Source organism: Clavelina lepadiformis, chromosome 3 (assembly GCF_947623445.1).
Source record: "Clavelina lepadiformis chromosome 3, kaClaLepa1.1, whole genome shotgun sequence".
Taxonomy (NCBI): Eukaryota; Metazoa; Chordata; class Ascidiacea; order Aplousobranchia; family Clavelinidae; genus Clavelina; species Clavelina lepadiformis.
Window position 1 is genome coordinate 4,747,437 of NC_135242.1, and position 19,070 is coordinate 4,766,506.

The 19,070-nt window shown below is 39.2% G+C and overlaps 2 protein-coding genes across 3 annotated transcripts in view; both read right to left on the reverse strand.

The window, feature by feature from the left end:
• Positions 1 to 324: 324 nt before the first annotated feature.
• Positions 325 to 1,180, reverse strand: LOC143450637 (NADH dehydrogenase [ubiquinone] 1 beta subcomplex subunit 8, mitochondrial-like). The gene has a single exon (XM_076951267.1). The coding sequence runs from the start codon at positions 1,082 to 1,084 to the stop codon at positions 392 to 394; it is 693 nt and encodes a 230-aa protein (XP_076807382.1). The 5' UTR covers positions 1,085 to 1,180; the 3' UTR covers positions 325 to 391.
• A 4,106-nt stretch (positions 1,181 to 5,286) lies between these two features.
• Positions 5,287 to 19,070, reverse strand: part of LOC143448243 (hemicentin-1-like) — a 40,829-nt gene continuing 27,045 nt past the window's right edge. Inside the window, exons 69-107 of one of the 2 annotated variants that reach the window (XM_076947874.1) lie at positions 18,678 to 18,884; positions 18,420 to 18,507; positions 18,099 to 18,232; positions 17,775 to 17,955; positions 17,361 to 17,514; positions 17,106 to 17,227; positions 16,832 to 16,964; positions 16,613 to 16,713; positions 16,206 to 16,432; positions 15,937 to 16,074; positions 15,558 to 15,684; positions 15,126 to 15,322; positions 14,884 to 15,018; positions 14,572 to 14,750; positions 14,198 to 14,426; positions 13,914 to 14,030; positions 13,505 to 13,637; positions 13,160 to 13,326; positions 12,599 to 12,770; positions 12,199 to 12,369; positions 11,861 to 12,031; positions 11,515 to 11,685; positions 10,748 to 10,918; positions 10,359 to 10,529; positions 9,956 to 10,102; positions 9,700 to 9,821; positions 9,454 to 9,591; positions 9,234 to 9,368; positions 8,970 to 9,135; positions 8,632 to 8,751; positions 8,390 to 8,524; positions 8,034 to 8,156; positions 7,760 to 7,885; positions 7,434 to 7,562; positions 6,842 to 7,141; positions 6,480 to 6,602; positions 6,265 to 6,391; positions 5,981 to 6,139; positions 5,287 to 5,886 (exon numbers count right to left, since the gene is read on the reverse strand). In XM_076947874.1, coding sequence (XP_076803989.1) covers positions 5,685 to 5,886; positions 5,981 to 6,139; positions 6,265 to 6,391; positions 6,480 to 6,602; positions 6,842 to 7,141; positions 7,434 to 7,562; positions 7,760 to 7,885; positions 8,034 to 8,156; positions 8,390 to 8,524; positions 8,632 to 8,751; positions 8,970 to 9,135; positions 9,234 to 9,368; positions 9,454 to 9,591; positions 9,700 to 9,821; positions 9,956 to 10,102; positions 10,359 to 10,529; positions 10,748 to 10,918; positions 11,515 to 11,685; positions 11,861 to 12,031; positions 12,199 to 12,369; positions 12,599 to 12,770; positions 13,160 to 13,326; positions 13,505 to 13,637; positions 13,914 to 14,030; positions 14,198 to 14,426; positions 14,572 to 14,750; positions 14,884 to 15,018; positions 15,126 to 15,322; positions 15,558 to 15,684; positions 15,937 to 16,074; positions 16,206 to 16,432; positions 16,613 to 16,713; positions 16,832 to 16,964; positions 17,106 to 17,227; positions 17,361 to 17,514; positions 17,775 to 17,955; positions 18,099 to 18,232; positions 18,420 to 18,507; positions 18,678 to 18,884 — 6,048 coding nt within the window. In that variant the 3' untranslated portion in view covers positions 5,287 to 5,684. The remainder of the gene's footprint in view (positions 5,887 to 5,980; positions 6,140 to 6,264; positions 6,392 to 6,479; positions 6,603 to 6,841; positions 7,142 to 7,433; positions 7,563 to 7,759; positions 7,886 to 8,033; positions 8,157 to 8,389; positions 8,525 to 8,631; positions 8,752 to 8,969; positions 9,136 to 9,233; positions 9,369 to 9,453; positions 9,592 to 9,699; positions 9,822 to 9,955; positions 10,103 to 10,358; positions 10,530 to 10,747; positions 10,919 to 11,514; positions 11,686 to 11,860; positions 12,032 to 12,198; positions 12,370 to 12,598; positions 12,771 to 13,159; positions 13,327 to 13,504; positions 13,638 to 13,913; positions 14,031 to 14,197; positions 14,427 to 14,571; positions 14,751 to 14,883; positions 15,019 to 15,125; positions 15,323 to 15,557; positions 15,685 to 15,936; positions 16,075 to 16,205; positions 16,433 to 16,612; positions 16,714 to 16,831; positions 16,965 to 17,105; positions 17,228 to 17,360; positions 17,515 to 17,774; positions 17,956 to 18,098; positions 18,233 to 18,419; positions 18,508 to 18,677; positions 18,885 to 19,070) is intronic. The other variant, XM_076947875.1, reaches the window with a different exon arrangement.

Here is a 19,070-nt window from a genome sequence, read left to right on the forward strand (position 1 = left end):
GTTGAGTTGTTTAATATGTGAATTGATTCAACTTTCTTCAGTATATAACTTACAGCTATGGTAGTACAATGTTTTGGATCTTGCACTTGAGATGACCCAAAAAATTTCTCGGTGTGGATCAAACCTAAAGCATGGCTTCAAACTCCTACATTAATTTCAAATATTTTAAAAAGGTTTTTCAAACGGTACCGAAGAGTGAATACATTTGCTTAGTATTTCTAAAACATATTTGTGTATTTGTCACCTATTCTGGTCTGTACTGACTGGTCTATAAATAAAAGGTTATCGCTGAAAGGCACTGTTGGTTACAAATCAAACATCAGGTAAAATAATGCGATATTTATTATTTTAGCTATGATACATCAGAGAGAACATCAATACTTCAAGAATTTTAAGGCAGGGGTCCACCCCACGGAGAATTTGCAAAAGTGTAGTTGGTGACTTCCTTCCTTTCTCTGTATTGCGCATTGAGGCCTCGCTTGACAAAGAAGTCGTAATCATTATAGCTCTCTCTTTTCTCATCCCCAGGGTAATATTCAGGATACTGCTTGGGAGCTCGGGGGAGGAATGATGGATACTTTGCTCCAAGATAGAACAAGAAGAGACAAGGAACGACGAATGACAGAAGAATTTTCCACATCTGACCCCTTGTAAATATTTGCGGTCTTGTGTCAACACCAGTTAGAGCATTGTACTGATCCATATCAAACATAATTGGTTCTCCCCAATTTCTCCTCAATGCTGGATCATCCCAGTCATAGTAGGGATCCTTCTCTAAACAATTTTCCTCCGGCAGCTTTGGGTAATCTCCCAAGGTCATCCATTTGTCATTCATTGGTACATAATCCTCAGGTCTAAGATTGTATTTAGCAGCAAGCTCGGCACGCTTTTCTGGCGTCAGAAGTTCATCAAGCTCAAGAGGTTGCACCTGATTCTTGCCATCATGATGAACCATATCATAGCTAGGAGGAACCTCATCTGACCCATACCGCCGAAAAATCACTGACAGAGAAACATGTCGATCGGGCTTTGATAAAGACAACAACCGCTTCATCAAAGCATGCCCCCCTCTCAGCATAGACATTTTCAATGCAACTATTTTATTGACAGTTACATTAGCATTCAAAACATTCCTTTAAAAATACACCAGCTTATTCCAGGCTGCAATAAATACAGAAGATTTGATTAGCGAACAAGTTCAATATATCTCAGCATTAAATAATAAAATTAGTATTTACAACAATGTCCATATTTTGTTGAGTAAAACCTAGCAATCTATAGCTTCATATTTTAGAGAAAACCGTAATTAATAGACCTTTTCCGAGTTACTTTCTGGATGGTAAGATTTTTAAGATTGTATAAAAATACTAGAAAAAATGACTTTAACCCATTGTTTGTTATTGATTTGAAAACAAATGAAAATATTTGCTTTAATAATGTAAGTTTCTAGCTTTTATCATAATTTTTTTTTCAAATTGCGCTAAGTTTGTAAGATAATACATTTTTTGGATCCATTATTTTTAAAGAGATTCTTGCCTTATGCAGAAGTGCACCCTCTAAAAAGAATTTCTTGTTTACTGTTCTTTTTCTAGTGAAGTTTGGTTAAAATATCACACCTTCCTCATTTTGGCTTTGGTCTCAACCACTAGCATATTGGGGATTGGGCTATGACATCTTCAAATACCAAATTTAAAGAAGTCATTTTTCAGTAGTTCATGTAACCCGTTATTAAATAATGGTGGTTAGGTTAGGGCAATGAGCATAAAAAGTTGATGTTAGTTATTTAAGGTTAACTGGAAGTTACATTTAGGCTAGTTTAACAAGAAACCTGTAAAAAATAGCTTCAAATGTCGGATTTTTTCAGGTGAAATACCGGTAGCTCAGACTGCAGAGTACATGGCAAGAGCACACTTGAGAATTCTTTAGTATATAAGGTAATAGAAGTTGTTTCAAACTCATTGTATATATGGCGTCACAAAATTGTTTCATAGAAAGGTTCAAAATTATACACCATAAATTGCCGGCTATTGAATATTTGTATAATTATGAGTATATATTTCAGTTTGAGGCACTTTAAAGCAGGTTTTCAGGTATGAAGTTTAGTACTTGCACGCATGAAATTCATAAATGTGAACGCGAATTATATTACTCATCACACTGATTTATAGGCCTATATATAAATAAACAAAAAACTATTTGTTTGAACACCAATTTATAACAAATAAAGAATTAAGGCTTCTATGCACATCATAACACAAGAAGCTGCATGTTTAGGGACACGAACTCTTGTCGAAAACTGCCAGACTGCCATACTTTCCACTTTGCAGCTTGGGAGATAAGTATGTTACCGGCAGACCAGTATAAAAAATGGCTACACAACCAAAGTTAGCATCCGCATGTATGCAATTGCAATGGATCCAGGTAATTCATAACATTCCCGTGGACGCAGAGCACGGAAAATGACAAATCATGCCGGTATACGCTTACTATAACGAACAAGCTTTTTTCCGTACGGTAAGGCCTGATAGGCTAGACTAATGGGAAATACAGTAACATGGAGTAGGCCTAAGTTCTGGCTTATGTTTTTGCTAGGCCTACCATATTTTCAACACCCAAAAAGAGGACATTTTTTTTGCCGACAAATAAAACAAAAGTATAATTGTTACGTTTGAGTTTGATGATGTTTTATACCAGGGGTAGGCAAACTGCGGCTCGCCAGCATGTTTTTTGTGGCTCTTCTAGTCGAATCGCAAAATTCCAAAAAAACTGTAAAGGCTACCAAGAGTACCGTTTATGAATGTTTCTGTCTGTTTTTTCTTTATTTAGGCCAGCATTTTGTTTATGACGTAACAATAGATATAGAATCCGAAATTGTTTTCAGATATACAGTAAATTCTATACTCAATGGCAAAGGTGGTCAAAGTGCGCTTCGCCGACATGTTTTTTATGGGTCTTCTAGCTAAAAAGTAATATCCCAAAATGACTACTAATAATACAATAACCAAATTGACAATCATTACTGATTTTGCGGCTCGCTGGTGTTAATAGTTTTCCGCAAGCGACTCTTTCATTGAACAAGTTTGCAAACCCCTGTTTTATACATTTCCTTGGTAGTTGCAGGCAAAAGTTCCAAAAAACAACAAATAAATTTATTTTTCGGATTCAGCCCATGAAAACGTTGCGGTTCCCTTAAATTTTGCCAATAAGGAATGATCACTTTTAACGAGATCGTGAAATAGTTTACACTAAAAATCATTGAAATTATATACAACCGTCAAGATGCTCGAAACTGATCTAACTATTAATTATAGACTGTCTTTTTCTTTGCACCATTGTGGTTGCATCAAAGAAAAAATGCGTTAAACATTTGCATTATGGGCCATAATGCTAAAGTAAAATTGCACGATTTTTAACAAGATCAAGAAAGTAGGGCTGGTAGGGCAATTTGTTGGAAAACCTTTTTTCAAACAGCAATTCAGCATGTTTCATGGCTACAGTAGGCCTAATGTTTTGGAAATAAATACAACGTCTCGCCTAAAAGTCCTGTTGAAAGTATAAGCAACTAACTCGAAATGCGAAAAAAGAGGACATTTGGGCATTTTTGAGCGTCCTCGGAGGACCATTTACTTTTCTTGAGAAAAGAGGACAAATCCTCCTAAAAGAGGACGTATGGTAAGCCTAGTTTTTGCTCTTGCGTCTCCGGCCTGGTCCAATATTGCAGCATTAGTAGGCCTACTGTCTCTCCATAACTGCCATTCTGTCAAGTCTCCCTATACTCTGTTAAGTTAACCTCAAGCCAAAAAACAATGGAGCATCGATATAGACATCCCATTTTACTCTGTACAGTACACATTTGATTTCAACATTAAAACAACAACAAACAATCTTTATGCATTTCTTTTTCGCAAAAACTTAATTATTTTACTGCAACCTTTATAAGTTATGAACCCAAATGATTTAACGAAATGTTCGTTGCTTGAGCACTGGATACCGAGCTAGCCTTTGTGCAAGTTGCGGTTGTCATACATTTTTATATTTTGTTTTTTTGATTTTTTATTAGGTACTGTATTGTCCGAATTTGAAGCAGTCCACCAGGTCCACTGAACAGAAACAAGTGTCGTTAATGCCTCAACCAAAGGAATTTTAACGGTATAATGCCACTAGATATAGAATACGGAACACGAGCCGCATTTATTGCCACGTCAGTTTTGGAACCACTCGGCTACCGAGCCGAAATATATTTGTGTTTAAATTTTTACTATGGGTGACAACCACACCTATTTTTAATATTAATCTATTTTATCTATTTTTCATAGACATTGTATCAAGAGAGGACTTGCACAGAGCAACTTAGCCCTATTGATTAGCATTAGTTTTGATGAATTTATTTCTACTACCATTTTCTTGGTTCTAATGTAAGCAACTGCTAAATTTTGCAGTAAAACTAGGAAATAAGTCACCGCGCGGTTCCAAAGTGAAGCCCCGAAGTTTATTAGCTGAGTAGCCTACAATTAAGTAGGTTTCTAACCAAAATTTGTCTCATCACCAAACCCGAAATTTATTTGTTCCTACTCATTTCAGTTTTAAAATTTAAAGTCCAAAGCAATTTTTTTCACAACTAAAACTGTTTTCAGAAATACAAAAAGTGCTGATAACTATACATTAGTCCATTGAACAAATCGCTCAGAAACAGTAGTTCGAATAGCGTTAAGTTTGATTGGAGTGCGACCACAGAACTTAACCGGAAAACTTGATTGAGTTCTAAAGTATTACTGTGCTCGGTGCACTGTAGCTTACTCATTTATATTCAACTTGGCCCATAGCCTTCCACAGTAGCATGAAAATGTCTAAACCTAAGACGGAAGCTCTGACTTCATTTGCTTGGCTCACCTTTTTTCATGACTGGTGACGTTCGCAGCGTTATTATTGTATTGCGTGGTAACGAATTTTTGTTAATTGTGTATTTACAGATTACAGTGTTGTAAGAATACTTATCATGGTATTCCGACATGGCCTAATGCAGTAATGACACAACGGTACCCGCGACGAAAACACATACTCTGAAGAATTAACACCGTGATTCTGGCAGAATCCTAGCGCCCGTAAGTCAAAAAGTGTTCCCAATAAAAAAATAACTAAAAATCCTTGGCTCAACAGATCAATTAAATTCTGTTGTTCGGCTGAAAGTTGGGCAGCGATGTCATAACAAGAATGTTGACTTCTTTAACTAACTTATACGCTTTAAAGCATATCATAAACCTTAGCCTAATCTATTACAAGAATATGCTACTTGTAGCGAGTTTTATGTACAAGGTTGGACAGAAAACTTCACAAAAATCATCAACAAAGTTGACACATGTCGATCCGTACGATAGTCAAGCAGGTCGTTCAAAAATTGCAAATGATCACGTCCATTTCACGCTATACAATCTACATAACAGACGAAATGACTTGGAACTGAAGAAGTATAAAACAAAATTAGTTCTGCTTTGTGCTTACACCTTCAAAATTGTGCGCAAAAAGCAAATACGATGAGCGAATTGAAATTTACAAAGCGCAATATAAGCTAGCAAACAAATGAAGGCACGAAAACTGCAAAGCAAATGTGGTGGAAAACTTCGGATTTATGACTGAACATGTTACAGGAAAACCCACAAATGCAGTAAAACAAAACATCAAGTTCCTTAAAACCTGTGCGCAGCTACACTTATGTAAATAATAAATTTAGTTTCATATTCAACTTTTCCGTCTTCATTACGGGAAGTTGCTCTGGCCTCTATATGGTAGGTGCGGGCTCTGTTTAATTCTCTTGTCGTGAAAACTACGCCTTTGTAATTTTGGTTTCGAATACCAAATGGATTGCCGAACGTATTTAGAGCCTTAAATCTAGTAAACAAATTTGGTAATGTTGATGTTAATGATATTTCATAAAGCAATCAACTTCGTTAAAAACGTACTACAATAATGACTGTTTACTCACGTAGTGTTAAGATGGAGCCTGTTTTCATCAGTGTAGACGGCCAGCCTAACCAAATCTTGATTAGGTCCAATGCCAAAAGGTAAAGCCACGGTTTTGTACTCTATTCCGTATCTTGGCTGGTTGATACAGTCGGGTCCAAAGCATTGTTTCAAGCAATACCTAACGGAAGAAAATAACGTAAAAAAGACAAACTACTTCAATTGTCATACAAAATTTATATATGGTTAATATTTGGAGCCACGGGCGGTAGGACATGTAGAAAGTTTTGAGAACAAATTTCTTACCCGCCAGATGACACTCTTACATAAGATGGCGGACAAGGTGTGTTGAGGCAAGTTGCTGAACCACGTTTATTAAAACACATTTGATTTGGTAGACACCTCAGCTTACCCTCGCTACATTCGTTAACGTCTTAAAGAGAAAAAACGGCATTTTAGTGTAATACTCCTAACCCCAGCTGATACTGGATACAGACTAATATTTGTATGATATAGCCTACCTTCACAGCTTCGCTTGTTTGAAGAAAGACGATATCCTGGTGGACAGACGCAAGTATAACTTCCAATTGTGTTGTTGCAGCTGTGCTGGCATATACCCGGCACATCTATGCACTCGTTCATGTCTAAAGATATTTTAATTAGTTTCTTTGTTTCTTTACAAGTTTAAAGTTTAACAAAACCATGGCATTTTGTATTAAGGTTAACTACAAAAATGTCAGTAAATTATCATGCGCGTAAAGTTGTTAGTACTTAAAAGATCGTCCAGTTGACATTTGGTTACTGGTTGTAATAACAAATAAAAAAGAAATTTGTTAATCATGCAATAATGCAACTTATGTGACGTCATCCGTATCGTCATCACCTTTGCAAAATCCCTCCTCCCATTTATAACCAGTCTTACATCGATGAAAAAGCCTAAAGATGGTTTGAACCGGCTCTAGCTGCCTTGTGTAACGGTACCGTGTCCGTCTCTGAGAATAACTGTACGGCTCAGGAATGCGGGTCGTCGTCCGGGAGCTAGAGAGTCGTCGGATTCCCGCGCAGGATTTCTCATCCACCAAATAGACGAGGCCTGGAGGACAGATGCAACGGAACGAACCGATGGTGTTGATGCACTCGTGCGGGCAGGGACTTTCCCCGTAGTCGACGCATTCGTTTATGTCTGGTGGCGTCACAGGTGATGACGATACGGAAGTGATTTGAATGGTGAACACAGGTCATGCAAAATGCCACAAGAGACATACAAAAAAGAAAAAAAACGCTGTTAGTCGTCATGCAAAACCACTACAAACAAAACCACACTAACGTAGCCAATAGTACCGCTACAACACAAACAAAGCAAAAGAAACGAAAACGTTGAGCAAACGTTTATTGCTTTGTCACAATGTTATAACCATGGTTTTACTACGATAAACAAGCAATGCGATGATCGTTATTTTATTAATCAAAATTACCTCTACACGGTGGGTTGGTACCGGTAGCTTTAAATCCTGGTGGGCAAGTGCAGGTATACCCACCGTTGGTGTTTCGGCAAATCATCCCTGGACCACAGTCGTGTCTACCAGTTGTACATTCGTTGATATCTAGCAGCGTAAGAAGTAAATAAAGTCTTAGTTATAGCTATTTTTACTAGCTATTTTATCATCCAGCTATTAAACTACTTCTACGTTTACCCAAAGATTGTTTGCTTTTTTATATTTCCTAAGTTAATGGATTTTTTGGTGATCACAAAGAACTATCTCCGCTATACCACATATTTTCATTCACCATCTTCACTCACCAACACAAACACTATTTCGATTTTTCTCCATTCCTCTAGGACAGTCGTCAATGCATCGATAACCACCTTGTGCGTTCACGCAACGTTGATCTGATCTGCAAACTCTCCGGTGACATTCGTTGATATCTGGACACATTTCATCAATATATTAGTAAGTGTTTTGTGATTCGTCAAGAATGGAATGATTACTTAAACATTATGTAATATTACCGTAGACAGAGATAATAATTCTGTTTTTCGAGCACGAACTTCGGTTTTGGTAATTACAACAAACCTATGCAATTTCCGACTCCAAACATTCTGTACCCATTCCTACATTCGCAACGATATGACCCCACAGTGTTCAAACACACGTGATTGCATATTCGCTCCCCTGACTCTTCACACTCGTCGATGTCTGCGAATAAGATACCAACGTTGAGGTAATGAAAAATAAGCTTCTAAATCAAGATATAGGAGCGACAAGAGGTCTTATCACAAAAGAGTGACTTTCTCTTTTCTTTATGAGCAGAGTTTTAGGATTTAAGAAAATTAGAAATTGAAATATTCTAAGTTTGCTCTGCAGGGAAATAGCGAGCTAGCATTTTTTACGTAAAATTTAGCTATTAATGATGTTCAGGCTGCAATCACCTTCACAAGTCCTTCCATTCGGAGCGCGTCTCAGTCCTTCGCTGCATCTGACACCGCACTTGTAAGATCCGAGAGTGTTGATGCATTCAAATGCAGGCGGGCAGATGTACGCCTCAGTGAAGCATTCATCAACATCTGGGCAGAAAACAAAGTCAAAACTTTTTTCTTTAATCTCATATGTCTGCATTTTAGCTTGTTTATTCTTTCCCGTGGAAATTTTGCGTTCAAGTTTTCACACTTACCTTCGCATTCTCTGCCGTCAGATCCTATCATGAAACCATCAGGACAGCCGCACATGAACGATCCCATCACGTTCGTGCAGCCGTGAGAACACGGTCGTTGCGTCACGCACTCATTTTCATCTGGGATAAGAAAGAAATCATTAAATGCATTACTCCTTTTCGAAAAAAGCACTTGCTGGAAAGAGAAAGCAGATGCAAGCGAACGCAAGTATGCCTGTAACTTTCAACTATAAATACAACAAAAATTTAAAAATAAATAATTAAAGAAAACATTTTAGCATAATTAAAATTAAGGTAACTTCTAACTGATTATTTTCGGCATCAAACAGCAAACGTACCTTTGCAGAATCTTCCTGATCTGTCAAGAAGAAAACCCTCCGGACATCGATCACTTGGATCTCCTCTTCCGATGGTGACGTCCAACTGGAAGCTCAGCTCTTCTGTGTCAGGATTATAATCAACCACAATATCGCTTGCTGACAGTCGCTCGACAAGGAAGGGCATCTGAATGGAAATAAGCATTTAACATCCAGTTATAAAATTTCATCAATGATCATAAAATGGTTTTCTGGAGCTAATATTTTGCAAATGTTTTCAGTAACCTGGCCTCGAGACTCGTTATACGTGATCGTGTGATTCCATGTGTACGGCATTATATAACCGTCCATTGAGATAAGACGATCGGAGTAAGCATACAAATCATCCGATCCCGTCTGCACGTAATCTTCAGTGTAATCCTGCAAGCAGAAACAAAGTTAGCGATTGGTTATTCAATAGAATTTTAGCGATTTGTATATGCTTTTGGTTACAATGTTATCTCACTTTTATCTTGATTTCGGTTCCGGGATCAGTTTCCGGGACAAATCCCTCCATCGCAACCTCCATCTTCAACTTTCCTTCGCCATCGACTCCCTTTGCTTTGTGCGACAACTTGACAACGTCCCCGCTGGCAAATTCAATCTAAACCGAGTGATCCGAAAAATAAAGTCAGTTTAACATTTCTAACAAGCTTGGCCACGGTGTAATATCGAAAATATCCCAAGGAAAAGTCAAAACATTTTCACTAACCACCACCGTGCGATCAAATATTCCTTCAGTCAAAGTATAACCGTTGTATGCTCCGTCAACCTCCCGAGCCATTGTCCAAGATATTGGAGTTAAAATTGAAATTTGACTCTTCAGGTACGGACCTGATAGAAATTTTGTAAACCATATTTAAACATGTTTTTTTCTCGATTACAATTATGTCATGCCTCAATCAGAACGCAATCGTCAAGTTACAGTTTATTCTTATCAAGTCAGCTTTGCTTAAAATAAAACTAACCGACATCAGGAGGAATGTCTTTAATCACAGCATTGATCCTGGTCTTATCATCTCCTATATTGGTTCCATTCGCCGATATACCGGATCCACCGAATGGAATATCGTTGATATTTCCAAACAGGATTCCTTCACCCTGCTTAGGCCCACCTACAGTACGAGGCGTTTTCAGTATTATAAGAAACGAAATAGAGACCTGTTACCTTGATTACCCCTAACCCTTATAAGATTAAGTTCACTTATAAGCATAAAACTATGGCGATCACTTGTCTGGTTAATACTGCTATAAATAGTAATCCGTTCATTGCTATTACATAGCACTACGCTAATATTAGCTTAATTATATACAAGACTGTCACAGCAATATAGAACCCTGTGTAGTCATACAATAGCGAACGTAGTTAACCTTGACAGAAGTTTGTAATGCAACGATCTATTTGAGTGGCGTCACCAATGCACCATTTCCCGGTGTTCCTTGGTCTTGGATTGTTGCATAAACGAGTTCTTCGTTTCTCGCCATAACCACAAGTCTTGCTGCACTCGCCCCAATCCGACCACTGAGACCACTTACCGTCAACTAGAGAAAATGGTTGAATTTTATTCTTAGACAGTTTATACACGTTGCTATCCTCTCTTCTTCGGTTTATTTTATTCTTATACTTTGGGTTGAAGGACATGACATGTTACGACGTGACTGATTATAAATTATTTATTAAATACGGTAGCAAACCATAGATAAGTTATATCGCATAAAATTTATAAGTTCAACGTTTTCCATGAAGATGTTGAACTCACCTGGGCAAGCCTGAAGTCCACATGGACGCAATTCAGAGTCGCTGCCCGGGCAGAATCTTCCCCCAAACTTAGGAGGAGGGTCAGTGCACGATCTGTAGCGGTTTGTCTGTCCCCCTCCGCAAGATTGAGAACAATCGTGCCATGACCCCCACCCCGCCCAGTTTCCATCAACTAAAAAAATGTTTGGTTTGATCGCTTTTGTTATCCTATAAACCTAATAAATGGAACAGAAGCTCGATCGTGCACGAAAATAAATAAACAGCATATTTAGTAAAACATAGCGATACCATTAATGATTTTTATCAATGCATGGAACACCGCACATTTTAAGCAACTGATAGCAGAAATCAACGAAACGTAATCAACATGCGTATAACTTCACATGATGACATAACTAACGTAAACGTTCAAGATTTGCACGATATTTCTTCAGAATTCAAAAGACATCTATCTAGATCTAGGATATGCCACCCTGTTGATTGACGTTGTAGTCAATGCCACAGTTTAGGTTAATCTAGTTGAACGCCATCAAAGACCACATTACCACATAATTGAATGCTATAGCCAAGAAGCTGGCAATCATTTTATTATCTTCGAGTTATATTTAACTCAGTAGCAACACGATCACAATTGTGGGCTAGTTAAGCACTACCTGGAAACGTCACACATACAAACAAGACGATTGATAGTTTCTTCGCAATGATTTTATTCTTTGAAAAACCCGTAATTTCCAAAACTTTACTCCTAACATACAAGTAACAATTTACCTGAGCAAGCTTGAGTGTGGCAGTTCTCGACTTGCATGTTGGATCCGCCGCATAATCTTCCTCCGAACTGAGGAACTGGATTGGAACACGTTCGGATCCGAGACCTCCTTCCTCCACCACATGATACTGAACAAACTGCCCAGGCTCCCCACCCTGACCAGTCACCGTTTACTGGATGGGAGATAAGTTGATGAATATGTTAAGTTGTTAATGTTGGGTTGTTTCAATAATGAGAACAAAAGGCGGTTGGGTTGGATGAACAAAAGGCGTTGTAATCGTTAATGTTGGGTTGTTTTAATGGTGGTAATTATATTTGGTAATTGCTGTCAATCATTTGGTCGCTTACCAGGGCAAAGGCGGGCATCGCACTGGCGCGACTCCGTGTCCCTTCCAAAGCATTTCACACCGTCGCCAGATGGCGGTGGATTGTTGCAATGACGCAAACGGATCTGAACTGAATCGCCACAAGACGCGGAACACGGAAGCCAAGGACCCCAGCGGGACCAGCCGCCGTTCACTATCATAGGAACATATTTTATACCTGCTAAACTATTCTTTCCATAATTTGGACGACAATAACCATCAAAACAAAAACATAAAAAAGGCACTTTTTTAATGAAGAAAACTCGCTAAGAGCTACATACACAGGTGTTGGAAACAGCTGGTTGCTGACAATATTTTTACCTGCACATCTTGGTTCAACACAGACCAGCCTTTCTATCGCCAGACCATTGCAAGGTGATCCCCCGTACTGGGCAGGAGGATTGTTACATTCACGGGACCTCGACCTTGTTCCCTGGGCACAGGTAACCGAGCAGTCCTCCCAAGGGCTCCATAGGCCCCACCTCCCATCAACTAAACCAAGGGAAAAATGAAACTTATTGAATTTCACAGATGTTGAATGAAAAGAATTCTGCGGTTAGTCGTGGGAATTTTTTTACAGCGTAGTTAAGTTTAAAAAAATAATTTCAAAATTGAAGATAAATAATTGTCTTTTACACCAACGCAAGGTTGCATAGTCTCACAAGTGTAAAACCCACGACATCATACGCGATACTCCACTATACGTTAAAATTAGATTTACTTGGACAAAAGCCTTGCTCGCATGTCTGTTGGTCTCTTGCGGGTCCTTCACAATTTCTGCCACCATTTGCAGGGGGAGGATTGTTACATAAGCGCCGCCTTTCTCGCACTCCAGCCCCGCAGGAAACTGAGCAAGCTCCGTAAGCACCCCAATCACTGTAGCCGCCGTTTACCTGATGTATACAAAATATTCTAACACGCTCCCCTTATTATGGCAATACTACAAAGTTTATCAGGAAAATAAAATGTTCAAGCATTAGAATAATGAACAAAGCAGGAAATTTCCGGAAGTCAATACACAAAAATTTGTTCCAAATTCTCTCCGATACGGACGTTTTTGGCAAATGGCTAACAAAATTCTTAGTCGTTAGCGGCTATTAGCCCGCCAAATTTTCCAAGCTCTAATTTTACGGAGCTAAAGTTGTAATACAAGTTACAAACCATTCTAGTTAAGAGATAGAGAAGTTCATTCTAAATTATTAACTAGATATATCAGACTCATAACAACTTGTGCAATCGTCTCGCCTTATCTGCTTATTTAAGCTATGCACATTCAACTTACCCTGACAGTCACAAGTGCTGACGCAAAATCTAATCCTTTGAAGTTGGTAGCGACGCATCCATATTCACCAGTGTCCTCTAATCTGCTGGCAATTATTCTCAAAGAGTAGTTACCAAGTATCGACGTTCGTTCGTCAAATTCAAGCGGCAGAGAGCTTTTCGTCCAGGCTATAAAGAAATAAGAATGTAAACGCTGACAGCATAGCATGAGTTGACTTAAATTCGCATTCTACCGGTAGCTAAACAAAGATACCGTAGAAATCAGAAAATTCCTTCACTGTTATTGTTATTCAACTTTTGTTATTGCAGCATTCTATGTTTAGTAGAAAGTGATAATTTGCTTTACATATTGTTGGCGTGGGTTCTCCTATAGCAGAACAATCGAGAACAATCGTATTTCCTGCGTCCACTGTCTGATCCGATGGCCCAAGCTCGATGTTAGGAGCCATTTGTAGGGTGAGTTTCATTGTTCTATCAGCCTGTAAGCGAACAGTCATTTTGAGCATAAAATAGTCACTACAAATCTTCCAACTACAATAGTTACTTATACGTTAAACAAAGTTTCAACATACGTATGTCGAATACAAGAGCTAAAATAGTAAAAAATAACAACAGTAGTTTTACGTACAAGCTGTACCCTAACTCCCAACGCTTTGCTCTAAAGTTTCAACAATGCGTCACTTTCAGCTTATATTAAAACGTCTTAATTTTTGTCTTCAGTTATATTGAACATTTGGAAGATGACATTCACTTACACTTCCAGCGTCATTGAAAGCAATGCAAGTGTAGTCCCCACCGTCGCCCAGCTCAGTATTATAAATCATGAGAGATCCGTTGCTAAATTGCCGGACTCGATTATCGGTGGAAACAGGCTGTAACGTAATGTCTTTCATTAAGAGTTCAGCGTCCGCACTTGGATAAAAATGTTAGTACATTGCCTAAATTCAAAAAACGCTATTTTATCTCTATACACCTCGTTTTCCAAACAAGCTATGTTAAAAATCCTAACCGTTTCAAGTATACAGAAAGAGCCATTTACCTGCCCGTTCTTTGTCCAAGTTATGGTCGGCCTTGGGTCGGCTTTGACCGGGCAATCGAGGAGCGAATTGCCGCCCAATGCGTCCACCTGGTTAGGGTTGAACTGGTCAAGGAAGATGGGTGGCGACTCGACCGTGACCAAAGCGATGGCCATTCGCGATCCTGCAGGGTTTACTGCTTCACACACGTACATTCCGGCGTCTTGAGAACGAACGTTTTCAATGGCAAGTCTAAAATACAACAACGCGTTGTCAACTGGTGCTGAAATGTTTAAGTCTGTCAATTTCCAACAAAAGACAACATTTGCGACTATATTCTACAGAAAGGCGTATCTCGTAAAGCAAATAAGAGCCTCAAGAATTTGTAGCATCGTACGTGCTGTGTCCCGGTGCGTCGGATTCAGTTTTTCCGATAACAACCTGATTTTTAAACCTCCACGTGATTGTGGGCGTGGGTATGCCGTTAGCGGCGCAAGAGAGCATCAGTAGATCTCCAGCGTGTATTTTGACGCCACGGGGCGATTCAGTTATAAATGGTGGAATTTGTACTAAAACCTAAACAAAGAACATTGAAGTTTTCGACAAAGTAAACTCTACAAGCTGTGTACGTGTTATGCTGCGACGTTAAAATCTGCTTCCTAGGCATAATAATGACAGCCTCAAAGTATCACAAAACTTCAAAGCTGACCTCAAATTCTACGGAGCTTCTTCCAGCAACGTTCAGTGCAGTCGCAATATATTGTCCGGAGTCAGTCGATCGTGCATTTTGTATTGAGAGCGTACCGGAATTTGTCAGCTGGACCCGAAGATTGCTGTCACTCAGCTACAACAGAAATTAAAACAGCTTAACCAGAAGCTATAACATCACAGAATGATTGAGAAATAGGCCCTAGAATCACAATTAATGTCATACGACAAAAGGTGACTCACCGGGCTTCCGTCTTTAGACCACGTCACTTCCGGCGTAGGCTTACCAGTGACCGACACAGGAAGAACGATCTGTTGGCCTTGATTGACTTTGATGTTGGTCTCACCAACAGCTGATATCTCGGGAGCTTTGTTCACAATCAGCCGGATGTAACGTGTGATTATTCCCGCCAAATTTCGAGCCGTTACCGAATATAAACCTGCGTCCAAATAGGGGTATAGCATTATTTGGTATATGTTTAGAAATAGTAAGCCTATAACCACACCTAAAACTATAGGATTTAGCAAAAAAGTTGCAATAAAAAATATAACCATGCAACAAGATAAAGTAAATAAAAAACTAACGAAAATTACAACCTTCGAACAAATATAAAATAATTATGGTGCGATGTTTCAATACTAGTTAAAATAATTAATTTTTTAATTCAAACTCACCTTGGTCTTCCAACGTCACCACAGGAATCCTGAGGGAACCGTCATCACTTTCCATATCACGACCGTTCTTTGTCCACGTGATCTCCGGTTCCGGATGACCGGTTATGACGACAGGCAAAGACAATGTCTGAAGTACAGGTTTCAGGTAATGATGCTTAATCAAAATTTTTTCAAATTTTACTGCCACACGAATTATATTAGTAATTATAGACTATAGAGGAAACGCCCAAGACAAAATAGTTCCACTAAAGCCTGCTTAGTTTGTCTGGTACATTCTGTAAACATTTTTCTCAAAGTTTACGTTTATTAAATCGGGCAGAAATTACATTTTTACCATCACTTGTAAACGTTATTGCGAGTCAGATTTAACGCCACTAACCTCGCCAACAACCACAGTGACAGTTTCAGGTAGATCAGTGTCGAAATTGGGTGAAGTAAACACATCAAGGGCAGTATCGTGGGTGGCAACGCCAGCAGGGTTTTGTGCGACACAGGTGTAAGATCCAACGTCGTCAATCTAAAAGAATTTGGTTCAATTTCATCTTCCGACCAATTACGATTTGTATAAAACGCTTATCATAACTTACTAGCAAAACGACGTAGTAATTGTTAAGAGGTTACCAATACCGGCAAATAGTTATTAGTTACCTCAGCGTTAGAGATCATTAGACTGTTGTCTGGCAACACTGATACTCGGTCGTCGTCTCTACCAACGATAGCTGCTCCCTTGCGCCAAGTCACGGTTGGCTGAGGGGTGCCAGAAACGTCACAAGGTAACGTTATGGAGTCCCCTTCAAACACCGTCATATCAGACCTTGTGCTTGCAATGCTTGGTCGTACTCGAACTTCTAAATCTGCTTCGTGTCTCGCAGTACCTACATAATAACGATTGTAAGTTTAGATAACATACAATAATTTAAGTATACTCAATAAAGCCATTTGGATTCGCGTTTGAACAGAGAAGGCCATTAATTTTCAGTGTCTGCACTGCCTACGACAGCACACTCTATTAAACAATGTATTTTCAAACTATTTAAAGATAAAGTAAGTCTTACCAGCAACGTTTGTAGCTGTGCACGCGTAGATAGCGTCATGATAAAGGCGAACTGAGCGGATGACAAGACCGTTACCTCCATCGACGTACACCCCAGGTGCTCTGTTGTCAACAAACCTCAATGAGAAAATATACGGCAAAAGCATTTTAGCTCAATTAGTTACAAATTAGAAAGCAGAAACGTATTTGGAAAAAATTCAAAAAATCAGGAATATTTTACTCTTCAACGCTATCGCCATTCTGAGTCCACGTCACATCCGGTCGGGGAATTCCACTTACGTCACAGGGTATACGTAAATACATGCCCGGTTCCTTCGTATATTTGTTAGGGGCGTCAGATATCGAAGGCGGGACTACAAAGAAGTTTAATTTACACATAGCAATCTAAGTAACATTATGAGTACATGTTAAATGTACTTGTTCATGTGATGGATATACGAGCATAAGCCGATACATATATACTCGTATGGTACATGCTTGAATACCAGTCTTACCTTGGACGGACAGTAATATGTCTCTAACATCTCTTCCAGCCGGATTGGTCGCCAAACACCTGTAGTATCCTGAATCGCTGACAGACGCGGACGCAATGCGTAGTGATCCAGTGCCCAGGATACTGAGAAAAAAAACAGGAGTAAGGACTTTCACAGCATCGATTTATTGCAAGATCTGAATGTGACAACCCCCAGAGAAAATAGGTGAGAAAAACTGTCCAAGGCTGAGATCTTTCAATCTAGTATCGTCTGTACCTGTAAGCAGGGTCCCCGCTCGCTGCCAATTCTCCTTCACTTCTTTGCCACGTGACCTTGGGTTGGGGTATCCCCTCTACTTCGCAGTCAAGCGTGACGGGATTGTTTACTGTAACTGTTACATTCGTCATTCCTTGCCTGATGGTTGGTGGGACTATGAAAGCAAAATAATGTTTTGTATACGCCAAGACGTGAAGCTATCTGACTGAAAATGGATTCACGACAGGGTGCCTAGAACGAAAGTCTGCTGAGTTCATTGAAATAGGACCCAATGAACACTTTTAACTTTGAGCACCTACAGTAGTTCTCCTCACTAACCCCTTAACTGCACAGCTTAATATTTGATGTAAATAGGTCTACCAATGTTTACGCATGTCCCTAAATCACATATTGAATTAAAGCACAGCTACCGACCGTGCACAATCAACTCAATTATTCTTCTCGCTGAGCCAGCTGCGTTTGAAACAAGGCAAACGTATCTTCCCGCATCGTCAACGTCGATGTTTTCCACAACGAGAGATCCCGCATTTCGTAATTTATATCTTCCTGATTCGTTGTCGGGATTAATTTGTTCGCTGCCTTTCCGCCATTTAGTCTACGTTTAAGGGAGAAATTTGTTAAAATGAAAACGCTGCTCCCATAGAATACAACAATAATATAAATAGAAGGTTAAATACAAGGAAGGAAGCGAGCCCTTTTGTTGCTTTGATGCCGTATAATAGAACTTGGCATACGTACCTTTGGTTCGGGTGTTCCCCTGGCAATGCAGGGTAACAGAACAGTCACCCCTTGTACTGCAGTGATGGTTGAAGGGCCGGGGTTTATGGTAGGGGGCTCATACACTGATAAATTCGTATCTTGGGACGTTGTTCCTAAAAGCATGAAAGTTATAGAAGATGAAATAACTTAAAGTTAACCAGACGAAATGACACAAAATTAAACCAGGGCGTTCAGCGGTAATTAAAAGTATTTAAGCATTGTCTCTAAGCTTAAATAAAGCTAAACAAGTACTGCATACTCTGTTGTAGTATACTGTAGGTTGCAAGAGTTTTTGTTTACCCGCCACGTTTGTTGCAGTACACGTGTAAGTTCCGGTATCAATCACTTGAACGTTGATTAGTTGCAGATAACGATCGTGTATGTCAAGCTAAAAAAGCATAAACCCAAACAAATCAAGTTATAAAACTTTGTTTAAAAACTCGGAATATAACAAAGCTACATCAAATAAAGCAGTACAAATCAATCCTAACTATTAAGTTTTCATCTTTATAGATGAAACAACCTTGCAGAGGGTGATTTACTGTAGCGCTAATTTACCGGTTCCTCATCTTTATACCAACTGAGAACCGGCGGAGGATAAGCGTCTGACTCGCACTCCAGTGTGACGTTGTCGCCAACTACGGCTGTGACGTCATTAGCTTCTTTATCGATGGTCGGAGGAAGATTGACAATGACGTCATAGTCTTTCTCAGCGTCACCAGCTGGGGACGTAGCGACGCAAGTGTAGGTTCCCGTATCTGACAGCTGCACAGTGTGTTTTGAAGCATGACTTGTTTTACAACGCTAAGTTTATTCGCGAAAAAGAACCTTACAACATGGTTTGTTAAAGTGATTTAAGAAAAAGGTTGCGCTTGGTGAATAAGATCAAACAGGTCATGAATGTTAACAAGATGGTTTTTTAATCGATTGTCTTACCGCTTTAGCCAAATG

What these genes read in the sequence shown, in the direction of transcription:
- LOC143450637 (XM_076951267.1), bottom strand. Translation starts at nt 1,084, where the DNA reads ATGTCTATGCTGAGAGGGGGGCATGCTTTGATGAAGCGGTTGTTGTCT.